The 22,561-nt window shown below is 38.5% G+C and overlaps 1 protein-coding gene across 3 annotated transcripts in view; it reads right to left on the bottom strand.

Moving 5' to 3' along the window:
* Positions 1-22,528, bottom strand: part of UBTD2 (ubiquitin domain containing 2) — a 68,762-nt gene extending 46,234 nt beyond the window's left edge. The window contains exon 1 of one of the 3 annotated variants that reach the window (XM_004371193.1): positions 22,377-22,528. In XM_004371193.1, the coding sequence (XP_004371250.1) occupies positions 22,377-22,446 (70 nt within the window). In that variant the 5' untranslated portion in view covers positions 22,447-22,528. Of the gene's footprint in view, positions 1-9,167; positions 9,208-22,372 lie in introns of those variants that run through there. The other 2 variants (XM_023726502.1, XM_023726501.1) reach the window with 2 other exon arrangements.
* Between the last annotated feature and the right edge of the window lie 33 nt (positions 22,529-22,561).

Here is a 22,561-nt window from a genome sequence, read left to right as displayed (position 1 = left end):
TACAAGTGATCTCAAAATGTCTGCCATTTCTCTATGGCAGGGTTTCTCAACCTTGACACCACTGACACTTTGAGCCAGATAAATCTTTGTTGTGGGAGCTGTCGTGTGCATTGTCAAAAACTTAGCAGCATTCCTGGTCTTGACTCACTAGACGCCAGTAGCACACCTCCTCCTTCAGCTGTGACAACTACAAATGTCTCCAGATGCATTTTGCTATGTGTCCCAAAGAGCAAAATCATTCCTTGTTGAGAACTAACGCTCAATTGCATCAATTACCACTTCATGCTGCGGTTTACCCTAGTCTTCAGGATTTACTTGATTATTTTCTAAGAATTATAAAAATATTCTTCCCAACTGCATAGGAAGTTAGGAATATATGCTATGGATATTCTACCCCCAGTCTTAAATCTCATCCATGTTCACCTGAAAATATGCTTTAAAAAAAAAGAAAATCTGTGATTGCCTCATTCCTCTATAGGGTTTTCAATGGCTGGATTTTCAGAATCGCCAGGCCTTTCTCCTGACGCACTTCTGGTTAGACTTGAACCTCCAACCGTTTGGCTAGCAGACAAGCGTGTTAATCATCTGCACCACCCAGGAACTCACCTCCAACTAAGGAAGGGCCCAATGTTATGGTCTCTGCCAGAATCATTAAGTAAATAAAACTTGATTACCAAGTGGCTAACATTTTTAAGCATTGTATAAAATGTTAAGTATTACAAAATAAACGTGGAGATGATAAATCAGAACACTTGTACATTAATAAAACAAACTATTCTTTTTTTTTATTAAGTATGGATACTACATAAAAAACAAAACCAAACATCTTTCTCTTCTGTTAAAACCAAAACACACAAAACTGACTAAATCAATGTATATCCCTCAAATGAGCTAGAAGCTTGTTACAGAACTGCACTATCTTTATCACTATGATTATGGGATATGGATGAACTGAGAAGGGGGAGCAAAAAGGCACAGTCCACCAAGACAGGTGGAGGCAGGGAGAGGCATAGGGTTATTTCATCAACAAGGGCTAGAAACTAAGTTTAAGAATATCTCCTCCTACAGAGGGAAACAAATCAGATAGTTACTTCTAATATGTACAAAGAGAATTTGATTAACAAGTTGTTATAGTTTAGTTTTCTAAATCAGTCTAAAGATGAAAAATCATACTAAGTTGTATTTAAGACAGTTCACTCTTTCAAATCTCTACTTATAGAATGAGTACACTGATGCCTTAATACAATGCTATTGAGGTTTTTCATTTTTTTAATAGTAGAATTACTTTATAATGATATCTAGGTGTCTAGGATATATCTACAGTTAAATGCAACTCTATTCTATAACAATAGTCTTACAGGGAAGAGTTGAGAATTTGAATCATGGGCAGAGACAAGGATGAAGCAGCAAAGTACAGGATCATTTCCCAGTTTAATGCTTTTCAAACACTAGATATTTCTCCCTATTAATTAAAAGATATCCAAATCACTGAGCTGCTGAATTAACCAATTCTAAAAAATATCTCTTCTAGATTTCATGTCAGTAAGAGCTAAGAAATTCTTATTGTTATTTAAAAAGAGAAAGAGAAAATTTCAGATAAAATATTGAGGGAGATTAAAGGAAGAATTAAGATGTAGAATAAAATTCAGTTTCCACTGAGAAATAGTTTTGATTCAGTAGTAACTAGGAAGTATAAAACACATTGGCAGGTTATTTTTGGAGGAAGATCTTGGGGGGAAATGCTGTCAATTTTAATGTATAGGAAAATATTGATTAATGTTTTCTCAGCATTTAGTGTTGCTAGTCTTAAAAGCTTATTCTAACATTGCCAAACTAAATCAATACCTGGTCAAAAGTTCAGACTAGAGCACTTGTAAGGTCATTTTTGCCTTCTAGGTACAGAGTAGTTAAAGCTTTGATTCTTACATGCTATATATATATATGTATTCATACATGTATATGTATATACATATACACACATTTATAGTCTCTTCTCTTTCACTGTTTTATATGAAAACTTGTTTAGGACTCATCTTTCTTGCTATATTTATGGTTATTTTTAGAGCTTTTATAAACTCTGGGGGGAAAAAAACAAAAAGTATATTTAAGAAAAAATAAATCATAGTATCCCACTACCTAACATAAACATTAGCATGCATCTTTTCAAACTTGGTATGCGTATGTGAGAGGGGGAGAGGAAGAGAGAATAAAAATGAAATCATATGTTCAAAGAAACTTAAAAATATTACTGAGGTCATTGCAGCTATGGCTTCTAGAGTTTGACTTTACTGATGTTCTAGCTTTGGAGCTGTAATGTCATTGTTAACTTCTCCTTTGGGAAGGGATTGTCAGTATTTTTTTTCCAAAATTGATCTTGCTATTTAAGAGTTAGGTATTAGTAGAGTTTATGTTGAAAGCACAATGATGTGAGAGATGCAAAATCCAGGACTTAATCTGAGGAAATGCAGTGTAAATTAGAACAAAGGGAATACCTAGCTAATAATGGAGAAGTTTCCCAAAACTTGTTTTGTGTGTAGTTTGCAAGCATATAGTATTTCTTACTGTTATTAACGGTACTTTATAGTGACCCTATACAACAGAGTAGAACTGCCCCATAGGGTTTCCAAGGCTGTAAATCTTTACGAAGCAGACTACCACATCTTTTGTGGGCGAAATTTGTCTTTTGACTGAAAGGTGACCTCTGGGAGTGGTCTGAGTTCCATATTTAAAGAGTTACCCCAGGGCGATAATCTCGAGGGTTCATACAGTTAAATAATAAATATGTTGTGGGAAGATTTAAGCCTACGTAGCGCTGGATAAGTGTTCGGCTACTAACCGAAGGGTCAGCAGTGCGAATCCACCAGCCACTCCTTGGAAACCCTGTGGGGAAGTTCTACTCTGTCCTATGGGGTCACTTTGAATTGGAATCGACTCAACGGCAACCGGCTTGGTTTCTTTTTGGTTTTCCCTTCCTGGAGCCCTGATGGCACAGTGTTAAGAGCTTCTGCTAACCAAAAAGTCAGCAGTTCAAATCCACCAGCCGCTCCTTGGAAACCCTGTGGGAGCAGCTCTGCTCTGTCCTATAGGGTTGCTATGAGTCTGACTCAATGGCAACAGGTTCCCCCAACCCTTTCCTTGGCTGTAGGATGCTTCATTAACTTACGTCTACTCAGGGAACATCTATATAAATACGTAGTGATTATACATAACAGCTAGATTTTTGTGTGGCCTTTGGTATGTAGTCTCATTACTTTATAGTTATACCTCATATAGTATGGTTTTTACTATGCTCTAAGATTTTGAATGTCTCACAGAACTTCTTGTTTGAAGTGAGGCTACTTTCTTTCCATTGTATATTGTGCTTTTCTACATCAGTGCGTTTTTTAGCTTGATTGTACAATGAACTGAAGCATACTTAGAATACACTTTTTGATTTTTGAATGTTAGTTATTTTATTTGAAATTTTCTTTCCTCTAATGATAAAATTTTCCATATATAAGTTTTCGTATTTATTCATCCTATTCCAAATTGAAAAGCTTGCCTTCACCATTTAAATGCAAGTTGTTCCTATTTATTATTTCCTTCTTAAACTACTTAAGGATCATCTATTATAAAAAAAAAATTATTTTTTTTCCAATCATTTATTTGTCCTGTGCAGATTACCTTGTAATTTCTAATCAGTGTATTTAGTTTTCAGTTGGTATATAGGGAAATAAAAAACATACACAAGAACCTGTTTTCTACTCTACAATCTATCCAATGTAAAAGGATAGTCTCTTCTCTTGCTTCCAAGAGTATTACATTTCACTCAGTAACAGATAAGCAATTTTCCCATTTTCGGAGCTCCTATCACAGGTTAAGTGTCTTATTCAATGTTCATTCCAGAAGCATTGGGTATCATTTTATTGCTCTCCAAGTTCATTTTCACTATGTCCTACCTGCTATATGTAGTGGCACATCTAATCCTTTCACTTCAAAATTGAAAGAATTTAAAGGGCATATAGACTACTCTGAGTCATTTAGGCAGAGAGAAGTATACATGACATGATGCAACCATCACAAGCCAGATTAACAGCAGGGTTTACTCAAAAGGCCCAATGTATTAATTTCTGGCAACACAACAATGATCAAAGCCCAAATTATTATTGTCAAGGTAACTGAAGTCCAAGGCAGAAATTTACTGATGACTGCCAGAAAAAGCACAAGCTATGACAGTGAAACTTTATATTATGGGACCACCATGAGTCCCTCCCTCCACTACTTCTGAGGAGGCACTTCAGGAGAAAGGATGGTCTCTGCTCCTTTTAACTAAAAACTAACCAGTTGCTGTTAAGTTGACCCTGACTTATGGCAAACTCATGTGTGTCAGGATAGAACTATGCTCCATAGGATTTTCAATGGCTGATTTTTTGGAAATAGATCACCAGGCTTTTCTTTCAAGAGCCTTGGGTGGACTGGAACTGACAACCTTTTGGTTAGCAGCCAAGCGTGTTAACTGTTTGCACCATCCAGGGACTCCTCTGCCCTTTTTACTAGCTATAACACAAAGATGTGGCTCCACATGTCCCTATGCTGATGTTGCAAACGCAGGAGCTCATTCACTTCTGGTTCCAACTCCAGTCCTGTTAACTGCTGGATATACCAATCAGACAGCACTGTCATATAATCTCCTTCAACTCATCCCTTGGAACGATCATCACTTTTTAATTTTGAGGCAGATAGATTTTCCAATACTCCACCATGGGTGATTCAAGAGCACAGGCCTAGAAAAACTGTATTAAACTTTCTCTAGATTAGACAAAGCCTTCGTTTCTTGTACTTCGAGAACCTCAAGGAAACGTTTCCCCACATGGTTCAACTCCATAGTTCAAGTAAAGCTTGAACAGAGTTTTAAGCTACAACATTCAGTCTGAGACAGGAGGCAAAGCTAATAATGAAAAAGATTACAACCAAGTAAGGGGGAATAAGAAAGATGAGCAAGAGAATTATCACTTTTTGTTATGTGATCCAGTTAGATAATTAAGATCTTAGTTCAAAATTTCTATCTTGTGAAATGCAATATACAGTGAAAGCTGTGACAGCCAGAACTCGATGAGTTGGCTTTGTTTTTCCAGGTCTTGCAAGTTTTCTGCCTTTGACAGGGTACAGTCATCACTTTTCTATCACTACTTAGTGGAAAGTACTTGAGTTTTCCTTCTCTGACAGGTTTCTGCCTTATACAGGTTCTGGAATTTGCAGGTTTTACTGTAATTTGTTGACTAAGATCAAAGACGATTACCCATCTCGTTTTTTACTGCCTTCATCTCCATTTTGGAGTATGAGCACAAGCGTCCTTAAGAATCATATTCCATTAACTTCAACTCAACTGTGTTTATTGCCATGAATGAAAACACTCAACACACACTTCTGCTGCAAGGGGAAAAAGTCAACCAAAACCCCTCACCATCTGTGAAGAAAATATTGAATTAAAAATTAGAAGGCAGAGTTACAGGAAAGACTACTCCTTTTATTCCTTATTCAGATAAAAAATTCTCTGTGGTTCAGTTTCCTCCCCTGCAAAACACCGGCATTCCAAAAGTCAAAGGTTTCTTCTAAGAATCAAGAACATGATGTGAATGTTCTTTAAAAACTGAAAAGTACAATAAAAATGTATCATTAATAAACAATCATGGTTCTTCTCACATATTTGTGAACTTTAAAGTATTGAAAAGCCGTTATTTTAACGACTTCAGTAAGATTCACACATTCAATAAATATGTATTATGTACCTATTACTTATAAGCCACTGGGGTAGGCCCGGTTTAGATATTTACAAATAAGTTGAGTATATCTCATATGTATGGTCAATAAATGCTTGCTGTGCAAATAAGGTCAGAAAGGGAGATTTTAATAAATGAAGAATGAAAACAGACTTGAAAAGTACTTCAAACGAGCCCTGGTGGTGCAAGGGTTAAGCACTCGGCTGCTAACCAAAAGGTCAGCTGTTCAAATCCACCAGCCATGCCATGGCAGAAAGACGGGGCAGTCTGCTTCCGTAAAGATTACAGCCTTTAAAACTGTAAGGGGCAGATCTACTCTAACCTACAGGGTCACTATGAGTCGTAATTACTTGACAGCAATGGGTTTAAAGTACTTCGAAGGAGCCCTGGTGGTGCAGTGGTTAAGCACTCAGCTGCTATCCGAAGGGTCAGCTGTTCTAACTCACCAGCCACTCCACTGGAGAAAGGTCTGGCAGTCTGTTTCTATAAAGATTAAAGCCTTGGGAACCCTAAGGGGCAGTTCTACTCTGTCCTATAGGGTCACTATGAGTCAGGATCAACTGGACAGCAACGGGTTTTTTAAAGTACTTCAAAGATAAGTTCCAAACCTACAACATATCCCCAGACTCTTCTCTTCCTCCAGCCTCCTCCGTTTAAAAAAGAAAAAAAAGTTCAGCTAATTCTTAAAGGGTGTCTCCATCATTCCCTGTTTACGGTTAAAGATGCTCATGAAACCTGGGATTCTGTTTCATTCAACATCAGCACAAAATCAGCCCAACTGTAGCCTAACACAATTCCTGGGCTGGGTGGGCTATAATTAGTCCTCTCTTCATATCAAAAGCAATACAAATCACCACAGGGTTTGCTAATGATGACAGAATAAAATAATACAACACAATTAAACACATGTAGGGAGGCCTTAACAAATAAATTAGATCACTGCCTCCCTTCATCAAATGCACAAGAATCTATCCCAAAGTTAGAGAGTCTCTAAAAAATAATGGGCTTTTGTACAACTAAGGAACTAGTTAGTAATAAAATAACTTCAACCAAAAACCAGATAAAATCATTAAAGCCAAGTACTAAACTTTTCACTCTCTAAGTGATAAAGTCACAACTGTCCATCCATTATTTCACATATTTAATCTTTCAATCAATAGCTATTTATTGTATGCTAGATACTAAGGATACAGTAAAGAGCAAATCAGAAAAGTCCTTGCCCTCACAAAGCTTACAATACTGGGGGGAAGACAGCAGAGTTGGCCTCACAGCACCAAGGTGCATTTCCAGCTTCAAACGGGCTGATAGAAGTCCACATCTTAAATAATGAAACAGTTTTATTTACAGAGTGAATTATGAAGCCAAGAGTTATTCTGGAAGAGAAAGACCACCTGAGGGCTTGTTCCTCACCCTAGGAATTCCAGGCAAATGCAAATCAATTTGCAGGGGTAGGGAGGTGGTGAGAAGGGTGACAGAGGTGGACAAGTAAACAGCTTCTGAGAATCTGTAACCAGGCAATAGTCACCACACTTCACTGATTCCTTTTCTTTTTAAATGTTTTATCTCTCCTTTGTTTGCTTTTAAACAGTTTTCTCAGCATTAATTTGGGTAGCAATTTACTCTTCTAAATTGTGTAAACTTCTTAATGTAGTACTATCCCTTCAGTAATTCTATAAAACTCCAAACATCTAATGCAATGCCCAACACAGTACACTTTTCCTCAGAACTGGGAAAAATGGACTGAAGTTATATGTGTTAGGTAAATATTTTTTCCTAGTATCTAGTCACATGACTTTTTAAAACCAGGTTTTAAGACTGAGTTCCAAAGAACCCAAGGAAACAAAATAAACACCTGCTTCACAGTTATACAAATATGATCAAAATTACTTTGTAAATTGTATTTTTGCTATTTTTAAGAACCATAATAAAAAGCATCACACAGCAGATATTAAATTTCAAACATAAAGACCACCATGAAATATGTTAGCTTGTGCTGCTGGGTCACATTTATTGTGAAGACATTGGAATGAAGCTTCTCTTGCTATCTCTATGCACATATGAAACTTAGGAAACGTCTAGTAAATGTGTCATTGGGAAGACTGTATCTCTGCATAACTTTTGTTAAGACAGGCACACACATTATCTACTCGTGTAAAACTGTACAAGTGAGCACGCTAATAAATACAGCACACGGATGTCTAGGCTCAATTAAATGTCATAGCAAGCTCAAATGCGTCTGCTCAGTATATGCTCTTATCATCACATAGCAACTGAACAATGTTCAGTGGAAATATAAGTCATAATGCTGCCAGACAGATATTAATGTTTACGCTGTAGGTACAAATGACAGTGTTGATGCTTCAACCTTGAAAAAAATCTCCTACAGAGCTTTATGAGACTTTATATGGTTTATTTCTACTTCTTATGAATCCAGACTTTCTTGACCCAATACAACCAAAATGAAACAAAAGGAAACCAAATGCTGAGGCTGATATGCTGCTGTTCAATATAAGATACGCCTAAAAGAAGATTCAATTGTTTTTTTTTTTTAAAGTTTGTTTTTATTTTTTTGTGAATCAAGACTCTCTTGACTCACTACAACCAAAGTGAAATAAAAAGAAAATTCTAAGGCTGATATGTTAGTGCTCAATATAAGATGCATCTAAAGAGAAGACTCAACTGTTAAAAAAGTTTGACTCTATTGATCTCATCCAACATGCTCATTTTATAGATGAAGATAAAGTAAGAAGCTGGGAAGTCAAGTCAATTATTTAAGGTCCTATATAAAGAGAGGCAGGAGCCCTGGTGGTGCAGTGGTTAAGAGCTAGGCTGCTAACCAAAAGGTTGGCAGTTCAATTCCACCAGCCACTCCCTAGAAACCCTATGGGGCAATTCCACTCTGCCCTGTAGGGTTACTAGGAGTCAGACTTAACTCGACAGCAACAAGTTATAGAGAGGCAGCGGTGGAACAAGAACGCAAGCTTTCTGATTCCCAGATCTTTTCACTACATCACACAGTCACGATGTAATAAAGTGAATACTACTTTCTCTCCAATGCCATTATAAAGTCAAAGACGTGTTCCACGCAAATGTTAACTGAACTTAAAGCATTATGAAAGAACCAAAGCTACGACTCTCTCCTAGGTCCAACGTAGCTTACATTCTGAGGAACAACGTAAGGTCAGCCTGCATCGGCGGATTCAACCAACCACAAATCGAAAATATTCGGGCCGGCAGGGGAGGGAATACGGGAAAGTTCCAAAAAGCAAAACCTGAATTTGCTGCGCGCAGAGCACTATGCTGAATTCACTTGAATGAAGTGATGTGCAGGCACACCCTGCTGTAGCCTCCCACCATTTCACAGATCCTCAGTCTCCCTCCAGCACTTATTGTTTGAGCATTGTTCACCTGGCGTCTCCTTTGTTCACCACTTGTGTTGTGTGCACCCTTTGCTTCTGTGAAAAAAAAAAAAAAAAGGCTCCTAAAAAAGCAATGAAGTGGTCAAAGCAATCCCTCAAAGGCTAAGTGTGAGGGGGTTGAGGAGAGCGAGAGGAAGGAGTTTCAGGCTAGTGAGGGATGGCTGGCTAGCTCTGGAAAGTGCTACAACCTCAAGCACTTCAAGATCACAGGCGAATCAGCATCGGCTGATGCTGAAGCAGCATCAGCGTTCCCAGAAGAGCTCAAGAAACTCAGAGGAGAATGGCTACCTTCCAGAGCAAGTCTTCCATTGTGATGAGACAACTATTTACACAGTATTTACAGCGTATTATGTATTATACTCTTTTTAGAATCAGATATACCTAATTTCCAGTTTAAAGGAAATATAGAGAATAGAGGAACACGCTAAATGACATCACAGGGAAACAATAAGACAAATCCAGAATGGGGGGCATTCTACAAAACTCAGTCAATGTCATGGGAAAAAAAGGAGGAGGGCTGTTCTAGATTAAAAGAGACTAAAAGAGCCTGGGTGGCAAAGGTACTTTGCCATTGGTTGCTAACCCAGAGGTTGGCAGTTTGAACCCACCCAGCGACTCCACAGAAGAAAAGGCTTGGTGAACTGCCATGAAAATTACAGACAATACATGCTACAATATGGATGGAGGTGGAAGACATTATGCTGAATGAAATAAGTCAATCACAAAAGGACAAAATATTGTATAACTTCACTTATATAAAAAGACAGAAAAAGGTATATGTATAGAATAAAGTTTATTAGTGGATACCAGGGGCGGGAGACAGGAGGAAAGGGGGAGGGGGTTAACTGCTGAAAATATCACATTGATTAAGGGTAGGGTTACACAGCCAATTATTGTAACTGCCGTCAATAAGTTGTACATCTGTAAAAAGTTGAATTGGCAAAAGTTGTGTGACAGGCATATTTACAACATTGACTTTAAAAAAAAAAGAGTAGCTGCTGAGGCTGCTTATATACAACCAAATCCTCATGGGATTTGGTTCACTGGTTTGGAGGTTCAGGGTTATGGCTTCATGGGCCATCCCAGTTAACTGGCCTAATAACGTGTTTAGTGCTTCAGTTCTACCTCCTAGCTTGTTGCGTAGTGCCTGGGGTCTTAAAAACTTGCAAGTGGCCGTCAAAGGCACAACAATTGGTCTCTATTCACCTGAATAACAGAGGAAGGAGTGTCAGGAATAGAAGGAGGATAAGGAATGTGTGGCAATTGCCTCCATAAACAATTGTCCCCTTTACCATGAGACCAGAAAAACCGGATGGTGTCCTGTTACCATTACTAAACACTTTGACCAAAGATTCTATAGAAGAATGCTGATCAAAAGAGAGAAACGCAGAAGAGAATTTAAAATTCTCATGGACTCCAGACTTCCTGGAGCCATGGAAGGTGGATGAACCCCAAAACTATTGCCCTGAGATAATCTTTAAACCTTACACCAAAAATATCCTCTGAAGTCTTCTTAAAACAGTTTAGCTTAACTAGTAAAAAAAAAAAATGTCTGCCTTGGGCATTAAGCTCCTTTAAGAATTATCTATATGGTATATGGGATCGAACTAACAACAGTAACTTGAAAGATCAAAGAGCAGTGAATTTATGTTCATGGGAGAGGAATAACTCAGAAAAGGAGGGTGAGAATTGCTGCACAACTCAAAGAATGTAATCAATGTCTCTAAATTGTACATGCAGAAACTGCTGATGTTTTGCTGTGTATATTCTCAACAACAACAAAATAAAGTTAAAAAAAATTACAGTCAAGAAAACCTTATGGAACAGGTTCTACTCTGTAACACACATGGGGTCACAATGAGTCGGGCTGACTCCGCAGCAGCTAACAACAGCAAAGAGACAAACATAATGTGTAAATGCTGACTATGTCCTATTTCGGGAAAAAAAAAAAAAAAAAGCTATAAAAGAAAATTTGGGGACAACTGGAAAATTCTGGTTATGGACTAGATCTCAGAAAATATTACAGAACAATTGCTAATCTTCTTAGGAGTGAAATGGTATTGTAGGAGAACGACTCTATTTTTAAGAGATGCATGTTGAAGGGTCATGATGTCTGCACTCACTTTCAAACCAAAAACCAAAACCAAACCCACTGCCATAGAGTCGATTCCAACTCATAGTGACCCTACAGGACAAAGCAGAGCTGCCCCACTGGGTTTGCAAAGCTGCAGTCTTTATGGAAGCAGACTGCCATATCTTTCACCCATGCACTTTCAAACAGTTAAGCAAAAAGAAGTATATATACACAAACATATAAAGCAAATATGACAAAATGTTGTTTAAAATAACTGATGACTATTCAAGAGTTTGTTGTACTCGTTCTTCAACTTATCAGTATGTTTGAAAAACGTCATTTGAAAAGAAAGAAGTACACGCAGTTTTGGTAAAGATTATCTAACCCTATCTCCTCTTTTAACAATGGAAGAAACTGAGCCCAAAGTACCACAGTTAATGTCTGTAGAATCAGCCCAAACTCTTCCATGTGCCAGAAAACCGGGACCTAATTAAGAGACACAGACTGATCTGGGACAAATACATACATGTTCATGGAAGAAAATTAAACATGTCTTATGCTTTTTCTGTGACAATACCACTAAAATTATAAAAGATTAAGAATCTTTTAGAGACTTTAACAACCTAGTATATTAGAATTTTGTATGAAATAACCTTGCAGAATACAGCATTACACGGAATTAGTTCCTTAGCTCAAGCCCGTTGCCGTCAAGTGGATTCCAACTCACAGCTAACCTACAGAACAGAGTACAACTGCTCCAAAGGGTTTCCAAGGAGCAGCTGGTAGATTTGAACTGCTGACCTTTTGGTCAGCGGCCAAGCTCTTAACCACTGTATCACCAGGGCTCCTAGTTTGTTAGAAGCACAAAAAAAAACAAAACAAAACAACCTTTTTTTTTTTTTTTTTTAAATAACTAGTGTCACCTATGAAACTGTCTTGGTCTACTAATAATGGCAATATGGCCTCCCAAAACCTGACAACATACCTTAAAAACTTCGTATTTCACCTATCCCCTCCACAAGCTTCTTGCCAATGCCTCAAAATGTCATGTTTTTTTTCATATCCTTGTACAAGTAATTTCCTCTCCCTACAGAATGTTTTTCTGTCCGTTCTTCATCTACTGAACTCCAGTCCCACTCCTCTTTCAAAGACCAACTTCTAATGCCACCTCTTCAGTGAAGCTTTCTGCCCCCCTCCCCATTATTCCTCAAACCTCCATAATACTTTTTTCTTTACCATACAGACTTTTAAAAGTTTACCTATTTACCTGTATGAACTCTCCCTTAGAACATAAGCTATTTAATAGCACAAGCAAGTCTTATTTATCTCTCTAATTAGAGCTAGCTTCAAGTCCTGGGGAGTTAGAAATAATGGGAGCGTGGTATTTTAAAAATTTTGGGAAGAAGCATCTTAACTCATCTAAGAAATACAGTGTTTGTCCTGAGTTGAAGATGACAGCTTACCATAAAGCAGATTTACAACTAAATGAAGTATCTGTTACTCTGCCCCTTTGATACTCTTGTCACACAGCCCATAAGCATGGAAACTATCTGAACTGATGCAAAGTAGTAGTCTGAACCTGCTTATACCTAACAGCCAATTATAATAAAAGGAAAAATTACCTAAGCACTTTCCTTTGAGGTTAAGAACTCAATCAAAAAGCCCAAAAGTCACATATTCATTTCGTCAAGTCTGGAGCAAATATGTATCATTAAGATCTTACGCTCAAATAAATTCATTTAAAGTGACTTTCACATGTAAATATTTTTTTCCTACACATCTAACAACAACAGAAATTCCATTTCTGAAAACAGAGCTATAATGGAAACTTCTAAAAGTTTTACTGCAAACATGCAAAAATATGACAGTACAACACCCAGTTTTACTCAGGAATATTTAACCTCTCAGCTCAATATTTGGATATATTCAAAAACAAACTTGATTTTTGCTGACTGCATTTCAAAGTCGCTGATGTAAGACGAATGAATACATGCTGATTGTTCTTGGCCAACACACATGCATCTTTAAGTACATATGCGTTAGTAAAGTTTTCAACCTATGGTCCTTGAACTACCAGTGAATCATGAGGAGCTTGCTGGTAGCCTAGTACTGCTCAATAAGCAGAAAGCTGGGTAGGGATGGTGGGGGGCGGCGGGAAGAATCAGGTGCAGTGGTCCACTAAATGAAGATAAACCATTCAGGTGGTCTGCAGTAAGGAAAAATAAGAGAATCACTAAATCAGCAAAAGTATGTGTCATCATGCCCGATTAATCTGATCATGCTGCTTAACCTAAATCAACCTAATGCTCTCTTACAGCAAAAGAATGTGTTTTGTCCAAAAGCCATGACAGATACATAACTAATCCAGTAACTTAAAGGCAAGAGTTCGTTATTACTAGTGATTAACACTCAATAACCATTTTCATTAGAAGACTCACCTGGGTATATTACTACAGTACTAACAAGATGCTGCCAAGGCTTTGCAATTATAGTAAGAAAATCTAATCGTTTTAAAAATAAAATCCATCTATCAAAATCTGTCTAAAAGAAAGAAAGCTGTTACAGACTGGTCTATCAAAAGACAAAGGAATAAAGATCTCTATAATTTTCAATGGGTTAAAGCTCTGTCCATAGTATATAGTGTTAATATCAGTTCCTAAATAAATTAAAATTAGAGATGAAAAATGCCTCATTTAATATCCATAGCCAGGATTTTCTTTTAAAATGCCCTTCTCCAACATAAATCCCAAGATCACTTTGATTGGGGGAAAAATTCAATCTTTGCTTGATAAAAGATTGAAAACAGAGTGGGACTAGCCCAGTGGAAGGTAACCAGTTAGGCAATAGCTACAACAGCCCATGCCAGTTTTTAACATAAATTCTAAAGCTTAAATATCTCCACAAGGATCATTCAGCTTTCCCCATGTCCAATATTTTCCAACTGCAGCTTCCCTGAGCGACAGTTCTCATACCTGCCAAACCTACCTACCCAGAGTACAGTTATATTTTCAACTTATGCCTTCTTGCCGACTGTTTTTCCTTTGGGCCCTCTCCCCATAACACTACTCCTAGTAAAAGCTGCCACCTGCTTCACATCAAGCAAATGCCTCCTATTTCAAGGTGGGTTCAAGGCCTTGGAAGAAAGGCCTGGTGATGTACTTCTGCAAAAACAGCCACTGAAAACCCTATGGCGCACAGTTCTATTTTGACACAAATGGGATCTCCATAAATTGACTCAATGGCAACTATCTTTTTTTCAAAGTATAAGTCTCTCTGAGGTGGTATGAAATTTTCTGCACCCCTCTCATAAAGCTCTACAGTTCACCAACTCAGAAAATATGAGTGATTTTTACTTCCACTGTCACTCTAGGGATAAAAGGAGGAGACTAAGTAGGGATAAAAGGAGGAGACTAAGTCTTCAGTCCTCCTCATACTCAGTTCTGCTTCCTTCTTTAGTATAGACGCAAGAGTAGAAGCATAAAACAAGAACATTCAATAAACAATGCAGGTGATATATAGAAGTTAACGTATGGGACACTGAAAATACATAAGGAAAAGGGATGTATGATATTATTGGTGAAAGAAGAAAGGAATGTCTTGTAGAGTATTATTTGTCCTGCATTACACCAAAAAAAAAAAAATGACAGGAGAGAAAAGACCAAAATGAACGTCAGGAGAAACTCTGAAACTTGCTCCTGAACGAAGAGTAGCTAAAGCAAATAGAAGAAATGATGAAGAGGAAACAGAAGATTTCAAAGGGTGGCTTGAGAAGGCAAAGTAAAGTATTATAATGAAACGTGCAAAGATCTGGAGTTTGAAAACCAAAAGGGAAGAACATGCTCGGCATTTGCAAGCTGAAAGAACTGAAATAAAAATTCAAGCCTAAAGGTGCAATTTTGAAGGATTCTATGGGTAAAATATTGAACAACGCAGTAAGCATCAAAACAAGACGGAAGGAATACACAAGTCAGTGTACCAAAAATAACTGGTCGGTGTTCAACCATTTCAGAATGCAGCATATGAACAAGGACTGATGGTATTGAAGGAAGAAGCCCAAGCTGCACTGAAGACACTGGTGAAAAACAAGGCTCCAGGAATTGATGGAATACCAACTGAGATGTTTCAACAAATGGATGCCGAGGAATTTGGAAGAGATCCATATTTGTGCCCATTCCAAAAGCGATCCACCAGAATGAGGAAATTATTGAACAATATCATTAATATCACATACAAGTAAAATTATGCTGAAGATTATTCAAAAATGGTTGCAGTAGTACATCAATAGGGAACAGCCAGAAATTCAAGCTGAATTAAGAGGATGCGGAAAGAGAGATATCACTGCTGATGTCAGATGGATCTTAGCTGAAAGCAGAAAATATAAGAAAGATGCTTACCTGTGTTTTATTGACTAGGCAAAGGCATTCAACTGTGTGGATCGTAACAATTATGGATAACATGGCAAAGAACAGGAATTCCAGAATACTTAATTGTGCTCATAAGGAACCTATACATAGACAACAGGCACTTGTTCCAACAGAACAAGGGGGTACCGCATGGTTTACAATTCTGAAAGATGTTGCTTCAGGGTTGTATTCTTCCTTCATAGTTAATCTATATGCTGAATAAATAATCCGAGAAACTGGACTATACAAAGAAGAACGTGGCATCAGGATTGGAGGAAGACTCATTAACAATCTATGATATGCAGATGCACAACCTTGCTTCTGAAAGCAAAGAGAACTTAGTACTTACTGATGAAGATCAAAGACTATAGCCTTCAATATGCATTACACCTCAACCTGAAGAAAATAAAAATCCTCACAACTGGACCAATAAGTAGTATTATGATAAACGAAGAAAGGATTGAAGTTGTCAATTATTTCCTTTTACTTGGATCCACAATCAATGCCCATGGAAACAGCAGTCAAGAAATCAAATGACATATTGCACTGGGCAAATCTGCTGCAAAAGACGTTTTGAAAGTGTTAAAAAGCAAAGATGTTACTTTGAGGACTAAGGTGCACCTGACCCAAGCCATAATATTTTCAATTGCCTCATATGCATGAGAAAGCTGGACAATGAATACGGAAGACTGAAGAAGTACTGATGCATTTGAATTACAGTGTTGGCAAAGAATACTGACTATACCATGGACTGCCAGAAGAATGAACAAATCTGTTCTGAAGAAGTATAGCCAGATGTTCCTTATTAAGTCAGATGGTGAGACTTCATCGTATGTACTTTGGACCTGTTATTAGGAGGGATTAGTCACTGGTAAAGTGGAGAGTCAGCAAAAAAGAAGAAGACCCTCAATGATATAAACTGATACAGTGGTTGCAACAATGGGCTCAAACATAGCAACGATTGTGAGGATGGTGCATGACAGGGCAGTGTTTCATTCTGTTGTACACAGTGTCAGTATGTCACACATAGCAACGACTGTGAGGATGGTGCATGACAGGGCAGTGTTTCACTCTGTTGTACACAGGGTCAGTATGAGTTGGAACCAACTCAACGGCATCTAACAACAACATCAAGGTCAAAAGCACTGCTGGTATATTCTGGAGCTTGATGCCCAAGGAGTCTATTTTGTGTTGGGATATGAGTAACAAACTATAGCTAGAATTTCTGCAAACAATACAAGTAGAAAAAAAGTTAAGAAACCAAATTACTTTCTGAAACAATGAGAATGGCCTGTTCAAATACAATCTGATCTGTAAATTTTACAGATTCCTGTTATTACTGTTTTTCAATACAAAATTCAGGAGACTGCGCCTCTCCTCTGTGTCAGGCCCTGATTCACAGGTGATTTCTCTCATTTCTCCACCTTTTGTGAATCTCTCATGACTCAATTCTTAGTACTTTCCTCCTCTTTTCACTTACCTATAGCAGTCACCTTCAAACTCCAAAATTCACACCCATAATTCTAAATATCTAGGAGCTTCTTATCTAACCTTTTGTACCACCCTAAATTATGTCTCCACTTAAAAATTCTTCTGTTGTTTAAACCTGAACGTACAGAAAGCTAAACTAGGGTGTTCTCCAGCTGTCTCTTTCTTACTTCCCAATACCAGTTAAGCCATCTAAATCTTCCTGGTCACCAAGGTTCACAAAAATGGATTTTACTTCTCTTTCTCTTCCGTATTCCTGCATCCAATAAATCACCAACTCATGTCATTTCTTTTTTTCCTAATGGTTTCCTGACTCTAGTTTCTTCCCACTTTAAGCAATCTGGAACAAATGATTAAGTGCTTGACTACTAGCCAAAAGGTTGGTTGGAAACTACCCAGAGGTGCCTTGAAAGATAGGCTTTGCGATCTGCTTCCAAAAGGTCAAAGCACAGAAAACCTTATGGAGTAGTTCTACTCTGCACACATGGGGTACCATGAGTAAGAATTGACTCCACAGCAACAATTACATTAGACTAGGGCTTCTCAAACTTTAATATGCCTAGAAATCATTTGGGGATCTTGTTAAACATGCTCCAGATGATGCCAATGACGCTGCTCCAGGGACCACACTTTGAGTAGCAAAGTGCTAGATTGTAAATTCCTTCAGGGCAGGGGCTTTTTTTTGTTCCCTGTTGTAATTTCAGCAATGAGTACACAACACTGGCTCAACAAATATTTATTGAATGAATACAGAGTCAGTATACTCTTTCTCTTTAGAAGCAAGGATGGAAAGACATCGTTTCATGTACTTTGGACACGTTATCAGAAGGGACCAGTCCCTGGAGAAGGACATCATGCTTGGTAAAGTAGAGGGTCAGAAAAAAAGAGGAAGGCCCTCAACGTAACAGACTGACACAATGGCTCCAACAATGGGCTCAAGCATAACAATTATGAGGATGGCGCAGGACTGGGCAGTATTTCATTCGGTTGTACATAGGGTTGCTATGAGTTGGAACAGACTCGACGGCACCTAACAACAACACACTCTTTCAGTCTCTCTTTTCATCAGACCACGAGTCCTCCTCAAGAGTCCACAGTAGCATTCTACTCACTACCTGTCCAGTCTCTCCATCATTTCCTGCTACACACACTGCTCCAACCAAAGTGCCACCTTATTAACCACTACCCAGTGCATTTTGTTATTTACAACAATTTTCAAGTCTTAACTCATAACCATTCTTCCATGTGGCATGTTCTCTTTACCAGCTTACACTGGTCACTCTTATAGAGCCTATTCTAACTAACCTTATCCTGCTGAGATCACTTTGTTTTCCTTTATTCCTCCAGCTCTTGCACAGTTCACGCTATGTTCTATCTACCTACCTACTTAAATACCTATATGTTTATGTACTATTTTATAATTTTTCATTGCATATTATATTTTTTCCTAAAAAAAGATTTTGACATATTTAAGAAATAGGATTATGATTTCTTTTTTTGTTTCTGAACTACAGTAACCAATACATTGGGCATATTTTAGCTGGTATTCAATGCTTGTTGATTGCAAAATGCCTCCCCCAAAAATACAACCATCATCTCTTGATAAAGATGCTGAAGAGGGTTTATGGATTACCTCTGTCAGCTTTTAAAAAAACCATTTCACTGCTAATAAGCCTTTTCACCAGAGTAGACAGAGGAAATAAACTTAAAACAGTCACTTTTTCTATTCATAGTTGAGAAAGCAAATTTTAGTTATAAGGTTCATGAACATTGGTTATAAATCTACTTTCTTCATCAGTGAAGGGTTGGTAATATAGATTTAAAAAGTAAAACTGGGGGGGAAAAAGGAAACAAGAAACTAGCATTTTTTATTATAGCCACGGGTTCAAGTTCTGACTGCCATTTATAAGCTATGTGATGTTGAACAAGTTATTTAATTTTGAGGGGCTTCAATTTCTTCATGTATAAAACAGAGGTATCTATCCACCTCACAGAGTTGTTGAGGACTAAACGAGATAAGTAATCACTTAGCACAGTACTTGTTACATAATAAATACTGGATAAATGGTAGCTGTTATTATTCAAAAACCACTGTTACTCACTGAGTAGGTGTCTGTAAGGCTGCTATAAATGGATATCCGAAAAGACTCCATGGTGTTCCCAAGATATTCAGAAATAAAGACTAAAGAAATCAATGTTCAGCATTCGGTGTTATCTTATCCTGTAAAGCTGGAAACTTGTGACCACCAGAATCAGTCCTCCTGGGATATCACTGAATGTACAGAATGAATGATACACCCAGAAATAGAGAGCCTACTTTGCACGTCACCACACTTCCACTAAAGAGGTGAACAAAGTGAGAAGAAACCAGTTGGCTGTATTAAACTGATTTAATTTTGTTTTTTTCATATTTTTTTATTATAAGAAATCATAAGGGACCTAATTCCTTAGCAAATGCCCTGGGCTAAAGCCTGCTCTAGAGGTCCTAAGTGCCAATCCCAGCATCACAATATCATCATAATAAGGCAGAGAACCATACAGAATATGCTGTCTAAAAATGTCAAAACAACTGGAAATCCTAGGAGCATGAAAGCTTGTAGAGAGCTGTTAAATAATCTTGCATAACCTCTATGATATATACCTATCTTGGCTAAAATTAGGCATTTAAAAAATGCTCAAAGTAGCTGAAATTCAAAAACTGAATTCTAGGCAAGTTATGCCAGGGGAAGATACTACAAATAATTCCAAAATAATAGATAACACGAATCTTATAATGTGAAGTAGGCCATTTTCATATTCAACAGTCTCTTGCAAAAATTTCCCAAATTCTTTCAAAGTAATCCAACTAATAAGGAAGCTTTTCACAATATATACTTGATCATTTGCATATATGAGACTTGGATCCAAAAGGAAAGTACACAATCTCAACTGGCCAAAAAGGTTAAAAAAAAAAAAAAAAAAAGTAAGTTTTTTACGAGGGCTGGCTGATATTCAGAAAGGGTCAAACCAATTTTAAAATGGGACACATGATCAATACACAGGAAGTATCTGAATCTTTACAATTTTAAATCTGTCATGAAAAGTATCTGAAAAATATATTTCACTCCTTGTTGATAAAAGAATTTTCATAACCTGTTACGTCCAGATTAAAACTACTAACCATGTTTCTATGTTTGAAAAGCTAAGGCTCTGTGCCAACACCCTTAGGAAAAAGTCTGTCTTTTCTGAACAAAAACCTACTATAATAACAACTACTTAACATGTTAACCTAAAACACTCACCTGAGCTAATTCTATTAAACAATTAACTTAACTATCATGACAACAATGGAAAATAAAGGCTTCCATAATTAAATTCCAAAACTAACCCTTTTGTCTCACCCAGCCCCTCCCCCACACCTACTTAGATCAGGGCCATCCCCTCCCTGCAGAAGAAAACAAAGATGATGATGATTAACGTTCCTTTTCCTAAATTTTACTTTGGGAAGGCAGAGCATAGCTTTCCTTCCCATGAACTCAGTCCTCTAAGATACTGACACTATAGCTATCTAAGTGGACATCACGGTAATAAATTACCCAAAGCTAAGGCTTCACGCTAGTAAAAAGCCCATGCTAATAATCTTTGGCTGGTCTTAAGTCACACAACAAAAGGTTTAAATAAATTGGTTCAACTTCACTACCAAGAAGGGAAGAAAAAAAATGGTAGAATTTTAAAACCAGAGTGTGAAAAAATTTTTTAATTAAAACTAAACACTGCCTACAAGTACTAATATGCTTCGGGACCATTAATGATCACCTCAAAGAGAAAGAACTATTCTGACGCCCAATTTGACCGAAGTCTGTTTTAAATCATGCCGCTTTTATTTTCTCTTTTGTTACTGAGGACCTAGGTGTTAATGTGCCACCAAACAATAATGCTACGACATGAAATGCACTATAAAGTAGTGTTTTCATGAACCTTTTTTTCCCCAAGACACCCTTCACTGAGTTCTCAAATTATATGCCCAGGATTTAGTCATACAGATTTTTTAACCAAGTGGCATGGCTAAATATCATGTAATTCAGTAAACACATCAGCCTAAAGCTGACTGTATATCATTTACAGACAAAACTTAAGTGACTGGACAAGCAACTGATCTAAATGTCAGTATGTTAAGAAAAAGTTGTACACCCTCCCATCCTCATGAATTTAGTTTAGGAACCTCTCTCTATAGCTCATTATTCTGAGACATCTAACATCAAGTCAGAACAAAACCAACTGTTATCTTTGCCATTCCTGAGAAGTTGTTTATTCTTTAATTAAACCTTCTAACTTCTATTAATTACACTATGGACACAGCAAAAGGTTACTTAGCTCAAGTACTGGTGGTTATATCGACTGAATTAAAATACCTCTCCCCGCAAACTGCTGTTTACAAGAAACTAGAAGTGCGTCTGTGTTCGAAAATTTTAAAAGTACTGATCCTACTTGGTTAAGTCAGACTCTTACGCGTTTGTACTTTTATCCTACATATTTTCCTTTACGTAACACTGATCGGAATTTGAGTAGCTCACCCCGACAGCAAACTGGCCCAACAACCCCATCCCGCAGCAAGAAGCCACGTTTTACTCGGGCAGATCGTTTCCTCTCCCCTCCTTAAAATAATGCCTGTGGCCCACTTGAGACTTCCCCAGTCGAGCTCCAGAAACTCGCAGGTTTAAATGGCCAAATTGGAACCAACCAGGGCAGCTGTCATCTGAAACTCAAGAAAGCTGAGACCAGCCAACTCTGCAGAACAAGGAAGGGTGCGGAGAGATGTGGCGGGGCCCATCGAAGGGAATGCATTAGGCTCCCCGCCCTCCCCCCGCCTCCGCCCCATCAATTCGCTTTTCTGCAACCCCAGCGCCGCCATCCTGTTCCTGAATAATTAAACAGGCTGGAGAGGGAGTGAGGTAGCCAGAAAGGCAGTTTCTGGTCCGAGTTTTCCGATCCGAGGCGGTGGAGTCGGGGAGGCCGGGGGCTGTATCTTCGCGCGCAGAAGACTTTTCCCCGGGGCAGCGGAGGTAACGGGGCGACCCCCGAGGCCGGCGGGGCAGCCGGAAGCGGGGCGCGGGGAGTGACGTGGAAGAGAGGATGACAAAGGGGCGCGGGGGCTCCGGCCGCGCGACCCGCGGGCCCGTAAGGGGTCAGGACAGGTGGCCGGGCCTGGCCGGGAACAATGGGGGGCCGAGGCTGCCCCCTGGCGCTCACCTACCTCCGGTGCCTTCCGAGTTCTCGTTGAGGCTGCCCGAGGAGTCGTGCTGGGCGCCCACACACCCGCCCATGGGGGCCCCCGGCGCCTCGTCCGCCACCTCCGGGCGCTCGTCTGGGCCGGCTGCCGCCTCAGCCTCCTCCGGCGCCGACGCCGCCGAGCTCCGGACAGGCGCGGCGCTCCGCTCG

Source organism: Trichechus manatus, unplaced genomic scaffold, assembly GCF_000243295.1.
Source record: "Trichechus manatus latirostris isolate Lorelei unplaced genomic scaffold, TriManLat1.0 scaffold00011, whole genome shotgun sequence".
NCBI lineage: Eukaryota > Metazoa > Chordata > Mammalia > Sirenia > Trichechidae > Trichechus > Trichechus manatus.
Note: the sequence above shows the minus strand (reverse complement) of the source record. Positions and strands in the feature narration are given on the sequence as shown.